Source organism: Callionymus lyra, chromosome 10 (assembly GCF_982586985.1).
Source record: "Callionymus lyra chromosome 10, fCalLyr1.hap1.1, whole genome shotgun sequence".
Classification (NCBI taxonomy): Eukaryota; Metazoa; Chordata; class Actinopteri; order Syngnathiformes; family Callionymidae; genus Callionymus; species Callionymus lyra.
Window position 1 is genome coordinate 9,638,558 of NC_141827.1, and position 22,171 is coordinate 9,660,728.

The 22,171-nt window shown below is 38.9% G+C and overlaps 1 protein-coding gene across 1 annotated transcript in view; it reads left to right on the forward strand.

Moving 5' to 3' along the window:
- The first annotated feature begins 780 nt into the window (after positions 1-780).
- Positions 781-22,171, forward strand: part of tex264a (testis expressed 264, ER-phagy receptor a) — a 66,084-nt gene continuing 44,693 nt past the window's right edge. Inside the window, exons 1-2 of the mRNA XM_087800955.1 lie at positions 781-1,658; positions 20,941-21,162. Coding sequence (XP_087657081.1) covers positions 1,401-1,658; positions 20,941-21,162 — 480 coding nt within the window. The 5' untranslated portion in view covers positions 781-1,400. The remainder of the gene's footprint in view (positions 1,659-20,940; positions 21,163-22,171) is intronic.

A 22,171-nucleotide genomic window follows, 5' to 3' on the forward strand; every position in this document is an offset into this window, starting at 1 on the left:
ATTATTTCATACAGGTTGATGCTCCTCCTGCCGGGCCTTGAGTCTGTCGCACATGTAAGGCAGTGTTTTTTCTTTTTTTTGCATTCTATTCAAATCCCTGCTGGACTCTAGCAGGTGTGAACCTCAACCTTGGGGCCTAATTTATATACAAACCAAAAAAAATCTATTGTCAATGGTTAACATTTTATGTTGCATTTTATTAAAATAAATGTACTTTGGTGCTTCAATGTGTCTTATTGTGTGTAGAAATATACAATTTAAAATGTTATCTCTCATGATTTCTACTCTAAAATTGATGTTACTTTTGTTCGGTTCAAACCAGAGGAGAGAAATCCTTCCAGACTGTTGCTCCTCAGCTTTGGAACGATCTCTGTGTTTGATGATCTACTGACTCCTTCAAGAAACATCTTAAGATATTTTATTCGTGCTTTTCCTTGATTCTCTGAGACTCCCGTGTTGGTCTCGGTGTTGTCTTGACCTTTTAAAGTGTCTATTTTATTCGGTATTGTATTGATTGTTTAAGCGCTTTGTGACCTTGGTCTAGAAAAGTGCTCTACAAATATGACTTACTTGCTTATCTCACTTGTTGACATCCAAGTAAAATAACTCCAGAGTCAGCAGGTCACATCAATAAAGATGGCAAATGCATCAACCTTTGCTAAAAGAATATTACTACGATACAAAGGAAAAATACAACAAACAGCTTTTGTATTAACCAGAGTCAATGAGAAAGTAAATGTTGACCAAAGTGCTCTAGCAACGAGTCAATAAGGGAACCAACAATAGCCACAGCATAGAGACACACAGACACAGATCATTCTTTAGTAGGAACTTGTTTACATCGACAGTTTGAATCCATTATCCTCATTTTTAACATTATCTAAATGAGTAAAATTCATGCATAAATAAGCTGGCGTTAAATACTAATTAATTCTCCAAATATTAGTTATTAAATAAACTCTGGATTTTGAAGTCAAAACAAAAACAAATCGCAGACTATAGTTTAGTTGTTTTTTCTTCTGGCACTGAGTAAACGCATCATTGTGAATGGGGGAGTACAGCGAACTCAACACGCAAAATATACTTTAATAATCTTGAATAGAAAGTAGTTTCACAAAATCACGTGAATAGTTACAGATTATCAACTTAAATGCGCTATTCTATGATGAATATATCAACTTATATAGGCGGGTAAGGACATGGACTCGGCCGCTCCTCCCCCCCTCCGTCCAGGCACGAGTGGTCCATCCCGGAAGTAAAGCGACTGTTGCGGTAAACAAACCGTTTTCCTCGTTCAGCTCGAACGAGCTTCTCTTTTTATTCCTCCTTTTTTTCTGTGTTTGTGTGAATAAAATCCTCAACACATCTCGACCCAAAGCACCTTGACATCTGTCTCCACCATGTCCGACCTGATCCTGGTCCTGCTCATCGTGGCGCTGCTGGTGTGTCTGCTGCTGACGGTGGGGGGGTTCGTGCTCTACTCGGGGCTCCTGGCGGACGTGGAGGTGAAGACCGGACCCCCTCCGGTCAAGAACGTCACCATCGCCTACAAGTTCCAGGAGGGCTCGTACAAGGAGTGCGGCGCCGCCTACACGGAGAGCTTCAGCATCGGACCCAAGCGGAGCACCATCGGGGTCTTCTACGATGACCCCAAGCAGGTGAGTTTGACCCCGTGACCTTTGTGTACTTTGTTTTTTTACTGATAAGATTTGACACCTGTGGGATGTGCTGGTGGTTCTGAGGGTTCACTTCTTGCTAACTGTCTTGTTTAAATCCAACTGGGGGGAGGCCCAGGTTCCAACCCACGACACACTTATGGGGTTGTTTTTGTGTCGAACTTTGGAAAAACACACAAGATTATTGTGTTTGTCATCAGTGTGTGTGTTTGTCCAAAACTCTCTTCTCAATCAAATATTGACATTAGAAAAAAATGTGCGTAAGCCCCGCCCACTGAAAACTGAGTGAAGATGAAATCTTGTTGACCATAACCACGCCCACTCCGCTGCGATTGGTCGAACGTCGAGGTTGGTCACCGTGCCTCGTTAATCCCGGAAGTCTCCACCTCCAAGGGAATCGTTGTATAAAGAAAGCGGGGGCGTGATTACGGCTGGCTGAAGGAGGAGTGAAACCATTATTACGTCATGATGGACGCCGCTCTCGTAACCTCTCGTTCGCCCAGATTTCGGACAAGGGAGAAGTTTATAAAGTAATAAGTTCAAAACATGGTAATGATGAGAGACTTACTGCATCTAAAAACTAACTACTTATACATTAAAAGTGTGTTTATTTTCATGCTTTTGAGCTATATTTTTAATTTTATTTTAAACTGTTGTCTCCTTAGAGTTGGCTCAACAAACAAAACCATTTTAAACCATCTACAGTAGAATAACGCCTACTAAATATCGGAGAGGAGAACATAAAAAATGTATTGAAAAAAAGAAGAACTGAAATCTTCTCTACGATTATTGAAATCTATTTTGAATGTCTTAGAAAATGTGTGTTTTGAGCACGAAAGTTTCTTCCCACAGTCGAACAAAAAAACATCATCAACGCTCGCTCCAAAGTTTATTGAGATGTTCCCAGCCTCACAGTGTAGACTTGAGAGCCTCCTGTCAGGAGAACAAAGTATCAAACCATGTGTTCAGCCAGTCCTGCTTGAAGGGAAGTCATAACCAGGCTCTGCTGTGATATATATTCATGGATCGTCTGGATGAAAGTGAAGCGGACGAGCTGGGTTTTTTTCCCCGCTTTCTGTTACATAGTATATGGCCCGGGGGCTATTTGCGGCCCTTTAGAAGCTCTCAAGTGGCCGACGTCCTCCATTATAACCTCATTCTGCAAAAATAGTAAGTAAGTAAGTAATTTTTATTTGTATAGTGCTTTTCCAGACCAGGGTCACAAAGCGCTTAAACAATCAAAACAATATTCAATAAAGTATATACTTTAAAGATCAAGATAAAACTTTAAATACTACTTTATAATAATATCAATATTTAGCACATTTTTCTAATGTCAATATTTGATTTATGATAATAATACTTTAAATACACAATAGACGCCAACCCAGACTGTCCGTGAGCAGCTTTTGGGAATTTCTGATTTATATAAAGATGTTTAGTCATCACATCCCCCCCCCCCCCCATTTAGTTTCCATGACATCAGACGTGGCCCTCCTTAAAAAATGAGTTTCAACTTATTTTAACTTGAAAAACACAACAATAAAGTCATATGAGGTGAGATATAATATTTAAAAAATATGTTTATCAATATATGATCGTTTTCCTTGTTGTGTTGAGGTTTCAAACGACGAAACCGAGACGTTATTGTGAAACAAAGTGTAATGAACTTGATTTTTCCGTAGCCATTAAACAAGTGGTGGTACAGGCCTCACTTTTTCGCTGCGAGATGCGTCAAGTGTAACATTTGAGCCGTGAGTCACGGAGCAGCTCGCCCTCCGTTAGAGCCAGACTCTGGATGATGAAACCAGTCAGCTGTTCAGTGCCACGTTGCACTGTTGATATTTCCCTCATCTGCCGCTCGCCGGCGTCTGGTTCTGGTTCTGGTGCCAACTGCACTGACTCAGATTTCCCTGAAGTCGGACGGAAGTCTGGACACTTTTTTTTTTCAAACTTTTCCACTCGTTATGTCAGAAGAAAAAGTGACTCTTTGGCTCCAAAGAAGTTTTTCTAGTTGAGTTTTAAAAATATAGAGTCCATTTCATGCTGGTTCCTCAGCTGAGTCCCGGTTCCCGGTCAAGACCCAGATCATCACAGGCGGTGTTTTGTCTACACAGGATCTGTTTGTGAGGCGGAACATTTCCTCAGACTCGGGCTGACTCAGACTTTTTTTTTTTTTTCCTCTCTCTCTCCTCGACGCAGATAAACCCTCGTCTGTTCGACATGTTCTTGTGACCGAGCAGTAATTGTAATTGTTGTCACTTAATACGTGTGTTTTTCAACCCCGTCAATGAAAAGTCTCTCTCCTCAGCACTTTATTTATACATTAAAAGGTGTTTTTATCGTTGAAAACGACTTATTAAATGATTAAAAGGATTTAGCTACTACAAAAAAAATATATTTATTACTATGTAAATAGAGATTTATTAACATGTACGTCGTATATTGACGACAAGACGAACCACAATTGTCATGAGTTTATTCATCCAAACACCAACTTGGCTTTTTTAATTGACAACTGTTCGATCCAATTGAATCTTTCAGTGACTCTGGTGGGCGGAGCTTATGCCAGAGAAAGCGGCCCATTGGTTAATTTTCTAACTTGTGGGGGGAGGGAGGGGGTGACCATGTAGTGTCAATAAAATTGTAAATGTACTCGTATGAACAGAATGAAAGTTTTCTATCAAGAATAAATACCTTAAATATCAATTGTTCAGGAACAAACGACACGTTTCCTTCTTCATCTGCAGGTGAATCTAATCGTAAAACCATATCAAAGACGACATTTTTTCGCCTGTTATCAGATGTTGGATCAGGTAGAAACTGGCGTGAAGTTCCTGAGAGCAGACGAGTTCACCTGAGGTTTCTTTAGAAGTGTTTTGTTTGTTTGTAGTTTTGAGCCTGAAACGTCGTCAACATCTCAAACTCTGCTCTAGTCAGGGCCGACCATGTGACCACGATTCTCTTTTTCTTGTTCGCCATCTCGCCCCCGTTTTATTATTTTATTTTATACAACAACAAGGACGAAGAAGAAAGATCGGCAACCTGTTCTTGGTGTCCCCTGCCTCTTGCCCGAAGTAGCTGGGATAGATATTTGTTTCTGACAAACTTTTTGTTTTGAATAATATATATATATTTATATTTAACATCGTTTTAAAATGGTTAACAGTTTAATGACGATTTTAAATTTACAATTAACGTACAAATATTCACTGCGTTTGTTTATTGCTGTGTTGCAATTCAACTTCTGGCCACTAGATGACAGCAGTCATTATGTCCTACACGGCTGAAGCGACAATGAAATCCTGTCAGGTCCCGATGATGACTGAGGACGAGAGGATACAGTCGACTTCAGCAGCTTTTAAAGCCGATATTTGGACATATTTTGGTTTAAAAACAAATGAAAGCAGTAACGACTTCGTCAAGAGTCATGTGGTCTGTAAGTTCTGCAACACAAGAGTCAAGTACTCGACAATACTACACATGTATCCTCGTTACTACTGTATTGCAATATATCATTGGCTCTCTAACTTGATACGTATACTTTCCGCCCACGGTTTGAAGGTCGACTAACGTGTTGATTTAAGTGTCTTGAATAAATAGTGAGTGAATGATTACAGGAAGAGTCACTAATGAGTCTTTAATTTCACTTCAAAAAGTTGATACAACAACAGAAAAAAAAACAGTAATACTATTGACGCTCGGATCTATCATTAAAGAGAGGTGGAAGAACGAGAGGATGAGCAGGAAGTGTTGAAATAAGTCAAATATTTCTCTCTCTCACACGTTGACCTTTAATTCTTTACACCTCTGTGTTGATGAACAAACTGAAACCATCTTCACTGAAGCATGTTCATGTTTTCACTCGTGCTCTTCAAGTGAGATCTTGAAACCAAACTTGAAAGAAGAGCATGACTTCCTCCAGAAGAGTTTGTGGGTTTGTGAGCAGAGATCTATGGTTTGGTTCTGTAGGGCGTCTGCTGAGAAGAGGGGGGGGGGGGGGGTTGGGGGTTCAAGAGGTGTGTCTCGGCACATTTCATGTGGTTCACTAGTTTGTACTCGTGTTTATTAAAATTAATTAAACTCATGTTTTAACTCCACGTTGATCTTCAGGTTCATTCATGTACTCACAGCTAGAAACTTCATTCAACTTTAAAATCACTTTTGTCTACTTAATACTACTAATGCTACTACTTCTACTTCTAAAACTCATTCTTCTACTACTACTAATACTACTATTACTACTACTATATCTTCTACTAGGCACTTATACTTTTAATACTAATCCTAATCCTACTTTTTTTACTAATTATACTTCTACTACTACTTCTACTACTAGCTACTACTACTTCTACTACTACTTATTCAACTAGGTACTACTACTTCTCTACTTATTATAATACTCCTACTACTACTTCTACTACTACTTATTCAACTAGGTACTACTACTTCTCTACTTATTCTAATACTCCCACTACTACTTCTTCTACTTTTACTTCTACTACTAATTATTCTACTTCTACTACTTATTCTACTCTCACTACTACTAAATGATTATACTTCTAATACTAATTATACTACTTATTCTACTCCCACTACTACTACCTCTTCTACTTATACTACTACCTATTCTACAATTCTAACATTTTTCACTTTATTTCAACATCAGTATTTCTTCTTTATGCCATCATTTCAACTGTTTCCACATATTTTTTACTTAGAATACTAGTAAAATACGAAGTTTAATGAAGTTTAATTTTTTTCAACCATCTTTTATTCATTCTATTCAAGTAACTTTTCCATCTCTTCAACGTTTATCAGATACTTTGATGTATATTTTGGCAGTGAACCCTTATTGCGGACCACGTGTTGCCACTAGATGGCAGCACCAGCGCGATCCTCGGATTTACCTTGACTCGAGCGCTTATACTTATCATCAGTAGATTTTTTTTTAACCAACTTCAGTTTCACAAGATTATCTTCCAAATATCGATCACAGGCCAGTGTTGGAATAAATGTTTAGACAGTGCTCTGGTGCAAGAACTTTATAACTGATGTACTTTTAATGATCGTTGTTATGAAATGAATGAAAGATTAGTTTCTTCATATGTGTATTAATTCTACTCCATCTGTTCAAATGCCAATGATTAATACAAAATAAAATAAAATAAAAATCGAACATGATATTGTATATTTAAAATGAACAATGTTTTTTTTTATTATTATTAAAAATACAAATAATATATGTAATTTTCTTGATTTATATGTTCACAAGAACAGCTGGAATATTTTTTTTCAGTTGAAAAACAAAACATAATAAATATAAAATATTTTAAGTGAGTAAATACATGTTAAAAATGGAAAATAAAGAAAATCCGCAAAATAGTTGATTTATTTTGATAGTATTTTTGATTATTACATTTTTAAATGGATCCACAACTATTTCACTGTAGGGATTTGTTTGTATTCAGGTATTTCATTTTTTATTGTTTTTACATTTATTTTTTTTACGGTTTGTATGGATGGATGTGTAAGTGTTGCTGGACAAAATAATTTCTCTTCCGGGGATCAATAAAGTATCCATCTATCAATCAAAATTATTTTTTGTTCCTTTTTTTTGGGCTGACAATGGCGACGCTTTCAAATGCTTCTTATTTCCCAATTTTTGAATGTACCTGCTCTAAAAAGACTTGTATTTAGTTGTTATTCAATTAATTTATTCGTCTTAAATCAACTTTAATAATCAGTCGTGGTTCTTTTCATTAAGACAGACCGTCTCGACAAGCGTTTTCATGCTGACAGATTTTTTTTGTGTTCAACTGGGGTCACACTGAGGCTGTGGCGATACACTAATCTCACAATACGATTGGATTTCCATAAAATTCCGCTCAAGATACTATTCGATACAATATATTTCGATACACTTGCATCATTTTGGTAACGGTTTTAAGGCTAACTTGTGATTGTGATTCCACTTTTTTTTGGTTGAATTAATAGAACTAGAAGCTAAAGTACGTCCAAAACATCTGCAGCCTGTGTCGACTGTATCCTCTCGTCCTCAGTCATTGCCGGGATCTCGCAGGATTTCATTGTAAGCGCTTTGTGACCCAGGTCTAGAAAAGCGCTTTGCAAATATTACTTACTTACTTGATTACTTACTTACTTACTTCCTTGACTTGCTGAGGACGTAATGACTGCTGCCATCTAGTGGATGGAAGTTTTATTGCAACCCGAAAATGATCAAACGCAGTGAATATACTAATTAAAATTAAAAAAAGTTTTACACAAACAAAATAATGATAACAATGATAAAAGTATATACAGTGCTATTGAATTCCTATATCTGGTATTGTAAAGAAAACGGTGATTATATATATCGAATTTATTATTTTTTTTCTCCGACTCGTGGGTCACACGTGTATCACTTTCAGGATAAGCGTCTAAAAAGATGGAGGCCTGTGTTCGTGTTGTTACTCTGGAGCTCGTTCATGCGTCGCCACACGTGCATGTTCAACTCCGAAGACAAGTCATCGGCAGAAAAGACTGCGAGGGATCAGACATTTAAGAAAGAAAGTTAAAAATCAAGTCTAGCCTTCAGATTGAAACATGTTTTCCAGCAGGATGTGAGATAATCATCCGTCCTGAGAGGAAAGGTCACCGGGAGAGCGGAGGTCAGCGGAGGTCAGTGGGCGCGACCGTGTTTCGGGCGAGTGATTAGCTCCAGAGTTTGAATGTCATTTTACTGCTTGTTTGGCATTTCCGTGCTTCGTGTCGGGCGTTCAGGACACGCAAGGATCCGTTCCTTCGCTCGTCGCTACATCCTCGCTTTGTTTCATCCGGTGTCGCCGACCCTCTGCGGGCGTCCGTGACGAGCAGATGAAATGCCACCACACGCTTGCACACGTATGACGCCTCCGTGAGGCAGCGCCCGCGGATTGATTGGGGCTCACCTTGAGAAGCTTCCGTTCATCAATCAGAATTTCTGATCAGGATCAGGCCGCCCCGCGCCTCCTCTCGGCCTCAGCCAGATTTATTAGCGCGTCGGCGTGTAAATATGAAAGGGGAGCTTCTGGCAAGGATGTTCTGTTTTGAAAGACGGACATAAAATAAGCAATAAAAACACCTTGATGTCGCCTCCATGGATCTTCATGTCGATATCTTTCAAGACGTCTTCCTACAGTTCAGCAGATGGTTGTTGCTGATGGACTTTGACTGATGCTATGAGATCCAAAGGAGTTGAATTGTTCAAATGGGTTTTTCTCTCATGTATAAGAATGTGAATCTCATGAAGTAATACTGCTGAGTCTCATGGGGTAATACTTCAGAGTCTCACGGAGTAATACTGCAGAGTCTCACGGAGTAATACTGAGTCTCATGGGGTTATACTGCAGAGTCTCACAGAGTAATACTGAGTCTCATGGGGTAATACTGTGGACTCTCATGAGGTATTACTTCAGAGTCTCACAGAGTAATACTGCAGAGTCTCCGGTAGTAATACTGCAGAGTCTCGCGGGGTAATACTGCGGAGTCTCCCGGAGTAATACTGCGGAGTCTCCTGGAGTAATACTGCAGAGTCTCGCGGAGTAATACTGCGGAGTATCCCGGAGTAATACCGGGAGTCTCTCGGAGTAATACTGCAGAGTCTCCCGGAGTAATACTGCGGAGTCTCCCGGAGTAATTCTGCGGAGTCTACCAGAGTAATACTGCAGAGTCCCGAGGAGTAATACTGCAGAGTCCCGAGGAGTAATACTGCAGAGTCCCGAGGAGTAATACTGCAGAGTCTCCCGGAGTAATACTGCGGAGTCTCCCGGAGTAATTCTGCGGAGTCTACCAGAGTAATACTGCAGAGTCCCGAGGAGTAATACTGCAGAGTCCCGAGGAGTAATACTGCAGAGTCCCGAGGAGTAACACTGCAGAGTCTCGAGGAGTAATACTAATACTGCAGAGTCTCGAGGAGTAATACTGCAGAGTCTCCCGGAGTAATACTGCAGAGTCTCCCGGAGTAATACTGCAGAGTCTCGCGGAGTAATACTGCAGAGTCTAGAATACTAAGGAGTAATACGAAGGGGTCTTATGGAGTAATACTTTTTAGTAACACTAGGGAGTAATACTGCGGAGTAACACAGTTTATGTTAGTTTCACATTTTATCTTCAAAAAGTCTTTTTACAGAAAGTATGAAAGAAAGTCAAACCAGGTCGTTGAGTCATTTGATATAGAACAGTTTAAACTTGTTTAATGAACTTAATAGTTTTAATGATGATTATGACTGTCATGATTTCTTGATTAATTTTTTTTTTGTAATCTTTAATTGTTACTCAAGACTAGAACCTGAAGGACATGTTCCTCAAAAAGTCATAAACAGTTATAAGTGGAAATTTGATATAAAATAAAATATTGGTTTAATGTTTTTGTGCAACTTAAGGTTCATTTCTTTGAAGAAAAATGGTGATAAGAAGAAGAATAAGAGTTGAATTTAAGATTTGATTTAAGATATTTATACATTTTCCATGTTGCTCGTGGTTATCACTCTTAAGTTATTAATAGCTATAACAATGTACCGACATAAACAGAACTTCTAGGCGTCCATGTTGTCTTTTCTGTCCGTGAATCACATGAAACACGGGAGTTACTACCCGATCCATAAGCGTTCTTTGGAGAAAACACTTTCCTCTAATCCTTTATTTAAACGAGTGTATAAATATCTTTCGGGCCACGACTTGTTCGACCCCCTGCCTGACACGGTTTGACGCCCCTGATTCAAACATTGATTTGGAATCGATGCCTTGATCCAGATCTCGCATTAAGAGCAGATCATCATCTCGCCCAGACATCTGGTCGACGTCAGTCATTTCTCGTGACAAAACTCCCATGATGCCTCGTGTGAATTACCTGCTAAGCCTGAGCACGTTCTGGACGGACAGGTCTGCACGAGCGTCCGAAGGAATCACTGTTGAATCCTGATGGATGGGATCATCTTGTCTGGAAGCACATGTGAGGCGTTTCAATCTCGTTTTGTCCGATAATCCACGGGCGACACTGATGGTCTCTTATCTTGATAGTTGCCGACATTATTCCTTATTTTAGCCTGTGAATGTCTCGTAGAAAGACTCCAAAATTTAGATGGAGAACAATTAAAACCTGGTGTTAAGGTTAAATCACACTATCTTGGTAAATAACTCATATTAAACTGAGAACTTCTCTTCTTTAGACTGCTGTCCACAAACATCACTTTTAGTAAATATATAATAGTCAGTAGGGATGTTAGAAAATATCGATACAGTGATATATGTTTTTCATGATAGTCGATATTTGATGGCACTGTATCGATTTATTTGCCTTTCAAATCATATATATTTATAAAGTATATATAATAGTATATTAACCATAGTTCTTAAGTAAACTGTGTAGATTTTTATTTACAATAAAAGACAAAATAATCAGTTTGTTAATGTTTGTGTTGCAATTAAACTTCCGTCCGCTAGATGGCAGCCGTCATTACGTCCTCCGCAGTTAAAGGAACAGGGAAATCCTGTGAGATCCCGCTGATGACTGAGGACGAGAGGATACATAGAGTCCTGTGGTCTGTGAATTCTGCGACACCAGAGTCAATGACTTGGACAATACTACAACTATATCCTACAGTATCACAATGTATCGTGTCGCTGCACTTTTATCGCAATATTTATCGTATTGCCAGATACTTCAAAACGCACATAATATATATATATATTATCAAGAGGATTATTTCAACATTGAGAGTATTTTTTAATGATAATTTTTCAAACACGATGTGTTTACCGATGTTTTTTGTAAAAACTGAATATTCATGTCCAGGTAGTATTTCACTGTGAGGCTCTTTGTCTTTCTCTTGACTTGATGCAGTTTTCTCCCTAAAATCTCATCTGACATGTCAGTAGTCGAGCGACATGTTCAGGTCTTTCTTTCTTTCAGGTCTTCGATTTTCTGCCTGTGTTTGGAACCACAGAAGAAAGTATTAGTAGTTTTCTTCGTTGATCCTCAAGTCACTTAAAGTGAAGCAACTAGTTTGTCTTGTGCATCAGAGTCAATTCTCTTCCTGTGCAAGTCCAGTTTAAGCTGGACAAGTCTTGTGTCGGATGCTCTTTGTGCTTCAGTGATCTCACAGCAGGGGCTTCACTGACTCGGTTTGTCAGTTATTTACCAAAGAACAGCTGAAGTTAATATTCCTGTTGACCTTTTTTGCAGCAAGGACTGGTTTATTGCAGGCAACATTTCCGTGTACCTGCCAACCAATCACATTCTGATTCCTAGTCTGATGTGACATAAATACAGCAAAAGTAAAATTATCTTTCTTTTTAACTAATTTTGGACCATTTTTTTTGAGAATCAGGTGATTGAGAAAAGTGTCTTGATGTGTCGAGAGACACTGAAGAACTTTATGTTTTTCAATAGATACAGTGGTACCTCGCGATATTGTGGTTCAACTTTACACACTCTGGCAGATTTAGTTTTTGGACACGATACTGCACATTTATATATATTTCAAAAGTGACAGCACTGGCTGTGACTGGTTGGCTGGGCGGCAAAGCGTTATAGGAGCTATTAGGGTCCCCTTTACTGAGAGTATGGTTCATGATGGATGGATGTGAAATGTTAAAATTTTAAGTTCAAGCAACTGCAGTGAAATTAAATGAGTAAATAATGAGTTGGTTTAATGTGAGGGGTTTTCAGATTGTACCCCTGTAACTAACCCCATACCACTACCATCTAGTATTATGACATGGCAGACTGAAGTTTAGAAAAAAAAAAAAAATTGTGAATACAATAGATTCGGTGCCCACTTCACCCATTGGCTGCGATAAAATGAAAGAGTCAGGAGTGGCAGCCGAGCAGTGTCTCAGCAGGCGAGGAGAATCTGAACTTTGTGGCTTATTTTGAAAAACAACAGGTTAACCTGAAACTTTCAGTCCGAAAGTAGTTAAGTGGCAGAGTAACAACGGAGAAATATCAACATTTTTTATCGATGTATTTTAGTTGTTTTTTCCGATGCTTTGTTGCAGTTTTTGTGGCAGCACTGATCCCCCGGTTAATCAACTACTATCTCCCTGAGACAGTAGATGGAGCTTCACTGAATATATATATTGTATCATTTTTGAAGGTGATGTTGTAGTAATTTACTAACTTTCTTCTTCATTGACTTTATTTAGCAATTATAAAATAAAACCTCAATCGATGCTGCAGAGTCTCAAGGAGTAATGCTGCAGAGTCTCAAGGAGTAATACTGCAGAGTCTCAAGGAGTAATACTGCAGAGTCTCAAGGAGTAATACTGCAGAGTCTCAAGGAGTAATGCTGCAGAGTCTCAAGGAGTAATACTGCAGAGTCTCAAGGGGTAATAATGGAGAGTATCCAGGAGTAATAATGCAGAGTATCCAGGAGTAATACTGCAGAGTCTCAAGGAGTAATACTGCAGAGTCTCCCGGAGTAATACTGCAGAGTCTCAAGAAGTACTACTGCAGAGTCTCAAGGGGTAATACTGCAGAGTCTCAAGGAGTCTAGAATACTAAGGAGTAATACGAAGGGGTCTTGTGGAGTAATACATTTTAGTAACACTAGGGAGTAATACTGATCCCCCGGTTAATCAACTACTATCTCCCTGAGACAGTAGATGGAGCTTCACTGTATATATATATTGTATCATTTTTGAAGGTGATGTTGTAGTAATTTACTAACTTTCTTCTTCAATGACTTTATTTAGCAATTATAAAATAAAACCTCAATCGATGTCCATACTTTGACGGAGTTCAAAGAGCAGTACGTGGTTCGGTCCTCGGCTACCTCGGACTGAGTGATGCGGTTCATTTAAAGAAAGTTTTGTTGTGATCTTCGGCTGGTAATCGCTGCTAATTACGCTGCACATCCCGCTGACGGCTCGACGGTTGTGTTTTAATGAGCTGCTCGACGGTTTCTTTGTGAGGATCGTTCGTAACGAGCCTGTCTCGAAGACGCCGCTTACAGAAGAAAGCGTTTGAACGAGTCTCTTCCAGTCGTCGGCGCTGGATTTAAAAGGGGCAGTAATAAAAAACAAAAAAAACAATGCATCCCGAGCGGCGATAACCAGCGGGGAGAAGACGCCGGGCGGAGATGAGGAGTATTAATCCTCGTTACGTGTCCGCTAATAAAGATTTACCTCCATCATATGTAGCGGCGTGTTGTTGCACCTCTTGTAGGCCGCAGGACGGAATCGACTTTAAAAATTACTTTTCCCTCTCGAGAGTCGTCGTCGGAGTCTTTAGGGAATCGGGTGGAGATGATTTTAACGCCGTTTCTGAGGCTTCTTATGATCACACAGCGGACGAGTCGACCCGAGTTCTAGTCGGATACTTATTCACTAAACTGTCTCATATCAACATGTTCATGGAGACGTTACACAAACACAACGGTTAAATAATGGCTCAGAAAACTAAATATTGTCGTTGTCCATCTATAGAAGGAATGAATTCAATTCTCCTCTTCATGGGTGTGTATTGTATACGTATCACGATGAAGGAGCAGTGATTTGATTAGAGCAGTAGAAACACTAACCTCACGATACTATATATTTCCATACACTTGAATTATTTCCGGGAACGATTTTTAGGAGACACTGAATTTTGGTGATTGTTCCATTTTTGGTTGAATTCATGGAACTGAAAGTCAAAGTATGTCCAAACACTCAGTTTTAAAAGTAGCTGGAATCGACTGTATCCTCTCGTCCCCAGTCATTGCTTGGATTTCATTGTTCCTTTAGCTTCGGAGGACGTAAAGACTGGCCTGACGTTTACTTGGATCTATATATATATATATATATATATATATATATATATATATGGATGAATCAATTTATTTCTCCTTACACCAATGGATACAATGTATTTCAAATACTGTGATACTGTAGGAACAGAATATATTAGTAGTATTGTCGAATACTTGACCCTCGTGTTGCAGAATTTACAGACCACATCAATACATTTTGAATTTATACGAATTCCTAACCGCTTTCATTTGTTTTGAGCTTTAAAAGCAGCTGGAGTCGAATGTATCCTCTCATCCCCAGTCATTGCTGGGATTACATTGTTCCTTTAGCTTCGGAGGACGTAAAGACTGGCCAGAAGTTTACTTGGATCCTATATTTATCGATGAATCAATTTATTTCTCATTACACCAATGGATACAATGTATTTCAAATATTGTGATACTGTAGGAACAAGGATATATTAGTAGTATTGTCGAGTACTAGACCCTCGTGTTGCAGAATTTACAGACCACATCAATAAAGTTTGTCTTTATAAGAATTCGTAACTGATTTAATTTGTTTTGAGCTTTAAAAGCAGCTGGAGTCGAATGTATCCTCTCGTCCTCGGTCATTGCGGGGATCTTGTGGATTTCATTTTCCTTTTAGCTTCGGAGGACGTAATGACTGCTGCCATCTAGCATCCAAAAGATTAATTGTAACACAATAAATATTTTTATGTTAAGTTTAAATAAAAGAAAATCAAGTGTTAGTATTTAGATATTTTAGTGCAACTATATTTTCTTACACATCTAGTTCTACCTTGATTAAGATTAGCTTGTGTGTTCCTATCTTCAATATACACTATATATATACTTCCTGTTAAATATCACTTCTTTTTTTTACCTGTGAATTTGACCACTTATGATTTTAGCCCTTTGTATGATATACACCCTACAAAAATGTAGATAAAGGTAAGTTAGAGCAGATCGATCCAGCCTCAGAGCATCATTGACGTCTTCATCGGCCAATCAAATTACAAATATACCCTGATTTTAAATTTTTCCAAGATGCTATTTATTTTCATACACGATGATGAAGAGATGGAACTTATAATCATATATCATTATAGTCATTACTCCTTATAATCAACATATAACTGTCACCATTCTCTCTGGGTTGATATGGTGCGTTCATGAGCGTAGGAACATTTTTAAACTAAACTCGAATGGTTTTCACTTCGATGAACAAATAAGACACGACACACACAGGCTTTCTCTGAAATGCAATTGAATTAATTACTATTCATTTCAATTTGCACCAACAAAGATTTGATGAAGCGTAAATTAAACAACTTTATTTTCTTCTTTTTTTTAAGAAAAACATGCCGTCATTGAAGTGATCAGTGAAGTTTATGACGGTGGTTTGCTTTGTCTACTATTGCCTGAACTATTTTTTTGATTTAACGCTTTGATTTTTGTGCTGTTTTTTATATTTTTTTCCGTATTTAAACGGTTAGTGGGATCAATATCGACAACAAAAGTTGCTAGTGGGGAAAAAAAAAGAATAAAAATCCTCCTGATGTCGAACGACAGCGAGTTTTTCCCGGCCAGCAGTGAGAATCTTGGGCTGTCAACACAAAGGCTGGACTGCCTCAGAGTCTCTCCACCTTGTTTTGTCGAGTGAGAGGCAAAAAAAACAACAAAAAAAAAACAGCTGGCAGAAGACAAGTGAAGTGAGAAAGGGAGGATCTTCTCCACCATAATTGCCTGTAGTCTCCTGGGTGTCCTGTTCGGAGGAGACGAGCAGGAAATTGGAAGCATTCAGAGCCGCCGTTTGTTCTTGGCTCGGTGTGTGTGGGATGATATCATTAGCGCCGGCTAACACTCTCCAGTATATCCCGGCACAGCAAGGGAGGACGAGGAAATGGATTTCAATGAAACCTGTAAGAGAGCGCTGGCTTTCTAAGTGGATTGTATTTCAAAATGGTGTTGTCGCTTTTGCGGACATCGGTAAACGGTTTAAATCAAGGAATGATCAATACTAGTGATCGATCAGTCGATCGCCAAAGTACTGGCGATGGGATCACGTGACTAGTGGTGTGTGTTAAGAATCTGGCGATACGCTAGGCATCGTGAAACGATGATATGATATATTGTGAGATATTTCGATACTGTAGCCGCTCGAGTCGACCGTATCCTCTCGTCCTCAGTCATCGCTGGGATCTTGGAGGATTTCATTCTTACCTGCATCACATAAATGCTGTAAAATATTTGATTGCTGTCTCACTTCTCTAACTGCACTGCTTTACAGTACACTGTAAGACAGTGGGCTTACTTGTGCAGTGCGCAAATATCCAAAGGGAGTACTGTCTCAAATACAACACTACCGCTTTGCACTTACTGAAAATTACTTGACGGAAGTTTTGTTTTAAGGAGATGATTGACAACGAAAACGGACAGATTTTAGGTCGTGGCGTTTTGAGCGCCGAACCCGAGAGCGAGTTCTGAATAAAGGTCCCAGTGAGTAGTAGTAGTACTCGAGTTTGTATAATTTATAATAAAGAAGGAACAAACTGAAACACTTCACATATGGCGAAGCGAGCCAACAGTGGTAGGATTCAGTGTGAGCTGAACACGGTTCATAAATAAATGTACGTCTGTGAGCGTTTGATGACTTGTAGGTCGCATGAATGAGAACCGATGTGTGTCCCAAATCACACACTTTTGCACTTAATATTTTGAGTGCACAAGTGCGTTCACACTGATCAGTGACGCCATCTTAGTGACGTAGATGTCGCCAAACGGAAGCTACGCCACTGACGTTTTCGGAGCAGATACCGGCGTCTTGAGAAAAGACTAATTTTTACCATAAAACAACAATAATAACACAATGAAACACAACTTAATAACTTGTTTCAATTGGTGAAAAGTGCTGTCAAGTGTCAGTGATAGTGTTTCAACAGCTGGTTGCGATCAGTGTTAAAAAGTAGTAGAAGAAGAAGCTGTCGAGTCATTTCCGGCTGTAGTTTTTGATTTGAGACAGTACTACCCTGTCGAAAATTTGAGCACTGCGATAGTAAGTCCACTGTCAGTGCTACAGTGTACTGTAAAGCAGTGCACTTAGAGAATTGCAAGATTTGAGATAAAACACTGCAAATATGTATCAGATCTAGGATCACGTGCTAAAAATCCTGGATCGTATTTGAAAAAAATCCTGATCTGTCAGACTGTCAGTCAAAGATCTGATACAGATCACATGAGGAAAAAAACATCTTTGTATTGGAGAGAAAAGCTACAAAAAGTGTCTCGAATCGAACCAAAAGATGATCAAATGTCAAAACAAACATAACATGTAAGCACAAAAAAGGCGAGAATGCGTGAGTGAAATGGACAAGAGGGGCTCGAGGTGTCTGGACGAGATAATTACGCCAGGATTCCGAGGACATGAAGACGAGTGTCGTCGACTCCCATCTGCGTCCCTTCAGCACTAACTCACCACAGACGGCTGCTGTCGCACAGAAGCGGCTCCACAGCAGGTGTCGAAGAACGGCTTCGTACTCGAATCCAACGCTCGGATTCGTGGCGTTCTGATCAGACACAAGATCGTCGGGATCTGAACCGTTTTGACGACGACAAATGATATAGAATCTGTGAAAAGAGCTCCCGAAATAAACGATTTTCTTCAGTATTCAATTCCTACGACTGAACCCGAACTCAACGACCGATATTATCGAAGACCCTCATCTGTTCGACCATCTGACTTTGTACTAAACGGTAGTTTTACTGGCGAGCTTCACAGCAGGGGGTCCTCCAAATGGACCGCGGCCCACAAGTGCATGTGAATCATCTGTACAAGCTGGTTATTACACTGGGTGATGGCAGGAGACCGTTGAAGACATTGAAGACAAACCTAGAGTTTTCTCATTTAGAACTTCAAAATAAAAGCATCTATATCGTCAACCGGAGAGACAGGAAACACTGCTCAGCTAAGAATCGGCAACTTTTTCTTTGATCTAATATTGCACACAATATTGTGCTATTAAAACAATTCGGACACTTTAGAAACATTCCTTGATAAATTAATCAAATGTAGCTTTTTTTTTTTTTACATTTTTTTAAACATCATCTTTAGAGTATCTTAGATATTAGTGTAATTGTATTTTAGTTGAAGTGACTAGAAGGCATTCTTTAATTTAACTTAATTAGTGTTTAATTAACATTAGATGTTTTATATCATGTAATGTTGATGTTTCTTATATATAATCCATGAAAATGCAGTTTAGTTTAATTATCTTGTTTTAAAATATTTATTATATGTCTTTATTGTATGTCTTCAACATATGCCTTAGTTTTTTGTTTCGTTTTTCCGTCTGCTTCTATAATTTGTTGATATCGTACTTACAAGTAGGTGCCACTGAATTTTGTACCTCCATTAAAAAGGTCTTGATTTTTTTTTTTTAAAAGCTTCTGCAACAAGTCAAGAAAAGGGTCTTGTTTTAAAATGTTAAAAATACACTTGAATTACTTGTTCATAGATAATTGATTCTAGAGTTTCTAAAAACAGGATCAATGGTTATATATATGTATATATATATGTTGGTACAAGAATGAAACGATTCATTTTTTAAACCAATTGTCAGATCTTTTATTGATCATTTATTTTACTGTTTTCTAGTAATTCAACTCTGTTTTTTCTCTTTTAACTTCTTGAAATAAGCAACATTTCTGAACTTGTCATGTGAATGTGACTCAAATCAAGTTCCTTCAGACAGTTTTACTTTAAATACTAAAACCTGCATGAAGACACAATGCGGCAAAAGACAAAAGAGCAACATTTAGGAGGAAAAAAGAAGAAACATTTAAGTTTCATTTGAGGTGAAATGTTTCAGTATCTGTTGATATTAAGTGCATAAAAATATAAATATATAAAGTATTATATAAATAAAAGTATCACTAGAATCTACCTTTTTTTTCTTTCTTCTTGTGGTGTTCATTTGTGATTGACAAGTAACGGGGATTGTCTTTGCACCGGCTCGCAGCCACATTGTCAGGAAGGAATAAAAGCAATGATTGCTGAGAACTAGTCAGACGCTCCTGTCAGCACCTGCCTGTGGTGGAGAACAAAAAACTGATAAAAGATTCAGCCTCTCTCACCCCGGCACCTGTGCTCCTCCCTGATCACAAACCAGCAATTCTTCGAGCGCTTTCTTCGATGCATTTATTTGCGATCGAAAGAATACATCTATGGGACGAATCTCACGATAGACAACGATCACTCGGACCTATGGAGCGGACTCTCTGTTCGTTGAGGTTGTGAATGTGCAGCGTCTGCACACGTTACTATCAGAACTCTGTTTCCACTCCGCCGGTGCTGATGCTGCTTTTATTTCAAGCAAGCATGCGGATGTCGCGTCGCATCACGAGGCCGATTCACGTCGTGAAAATACTCCGCAACGTTCGTTTTCTACCCTTGATTCCCTTAACAAGGACGCCATCCCAGCTACCTGGGGTGAGAGGCGGGGGACACCCTGTACAGTTCATGTTTCATGACATAAAAAGATGCAAAAACATTCACATACCGACGAACAATTCAGAGTTCTCCATCAACCTCTGTATGTTTTTAGACTGTGGGAGGAAACCGGAGTATCCAGAGTAAAGGCTGCAGGTTGTAAACTTCTTAATGTGAGGTGGTCGCTTTGACCTTGACCTGGGGCGACCCATGGAACACATGTGGCCCTTTTGATTTTATTGATGTGGCCCATCATGAGGTCAGATTAAAACCAATAGTGTAAAAAATAATTTAAAAATAAAATGGTATTTATATTTTTTACTCATTACAAGTTTTACTTTAAAAGTTTTTTTTATTTTCAAGTTGCATTTCATTAATTTCTATTATTCTTCATTTTTATTTTAACATTTTGCTACTGGTATTGTTTTTTACGATTTATGATTTTTCAGTTTTAATTTTTTTTTTAATATATATGTATATAATCTGCTGGAGATAATTTTTTATGACTTTAAAAAAAAAAATGTATTGAATACATTTAAGGGAAATAATGAAGGTCATACAAAAATAAAAGTTCATATCATTATGTATATTTATATGTATAAAGGATCATATAATGACAACTCGTATTATTCAGCCGGTTTGGACAAGTTTGATATGACTATTATATTCCTGGACCGACCTTCATACAACAAACATTTTTCCACCAGTTTACAGGTTTTTTTTCTTGAATAAACTCGACTCAAAGGTCAAGAGTCACAGGCTGAAGAGAAAATTCTATCTTTTTTTCAAACCTTTACGACATTAATAATCAATAGAACTGAAGTTGTATTAATGTTTTACGTGTTTTTATCATTCTTATCTCGCCCCCCCGCAAAAGCAACGGTATATAAAGTGGCCCCCTGAGGAAATGTAATTGCCCGGCCCCGCCCTGCACTTCGTAAACCTGACCCACTAAACTTCTTATTACATTTATTGATTCGCGTGGGTTTTTCTCTCCCCTCAGAGACCGGCCGAGAAGTGCCGCTACGTGGTCGGCAGCGTCCTGTGCGAGGGCGACGAGACGCCGGACGAAGAACTGCAGAAGCTCTACGAGAAGTTCGGCTTCAAGGTGTTCTCTCTCCCGGAAGTGAGCCACGCCGTCACCACCAGCTTCCCGTGCAACACGCCCCTGTCGCACATCGTGGGACCGTACAGGGTCTACCCCAGACTGGCCTCCTACATCGAGGTGAGTGACCCCTGATGCTGGGGATGTCTCTCCTGAGTGGACTTAAATACTCCAATAACAACTCACTTAAAGCCAATGTCTCTGGATGGGGGTTGTGACCGATGGGGGAAGCGCTATATAAATACAAATGACTTAATTACTTACTTACTGCTCAAACTTTCTGCTCGTTTAAAGAACATTTATTTCCTCCCTGCTGTCGCCAAACGCTTGCTGATTTTTATTCGCTGAGACCTGTTTTCCCTCTTTTCTTTTGAAGTGTCGTTTAAACTGCAAATTGTCTTGAGATGACTCCATTGAAATTGTGCCGAATCTGCTGCTTCTACTCTCTTAAAATTAAACTAAACGATACGATGCGTATCACGATTCAGGGGCAACGATACGATGTAAAGTGATACTGTAGTTACAAGTATATTTGTAGTATTGTTGAGTGGTTGTTGACTCTGGTGTTGCAGAATTTACAAACCACATGACTCTTGTCGTAACCGTTTTCATTTGTTTTTTAAACCAAAATACGTCCAAACATCAGCTTTAAAAGCTGCTGGAGTCGACCGTATCCTCTCGTCCTCAGTCATCACCGGAGAATACATTGTTCTTCTAGCTGTGGAGGACGCAATGGCTGCCAGAAGTTGGACAGCAACACAACAATGATTTTAAATGTAATTAAAAATATATATATACAGGTACATATCTTTTTTAATTGTATACACATTTGAAATACAAAACATGAAATAACTCTGATAAATAATGTGATTTGAAAGCCAGAAAACAGGGATTTTGAATTATCGATATGATATTGTGAACAAGACTTTGCGATATTTAAGTTCATCAAAATTTATTCCACCTGTACTTACAAAGGGATCATGAAAACTGTCTTCAACAGAAGTAATGCTCAGTAATACATGCACTGATGAAGTACTGTATTACAACAGTGCGACTCAAGTCAACGCAGCACAGACGAGCCACTGCGCCGTTGTGTTACCAGAGTGATCTTCTTCAATACGTCTCGCCA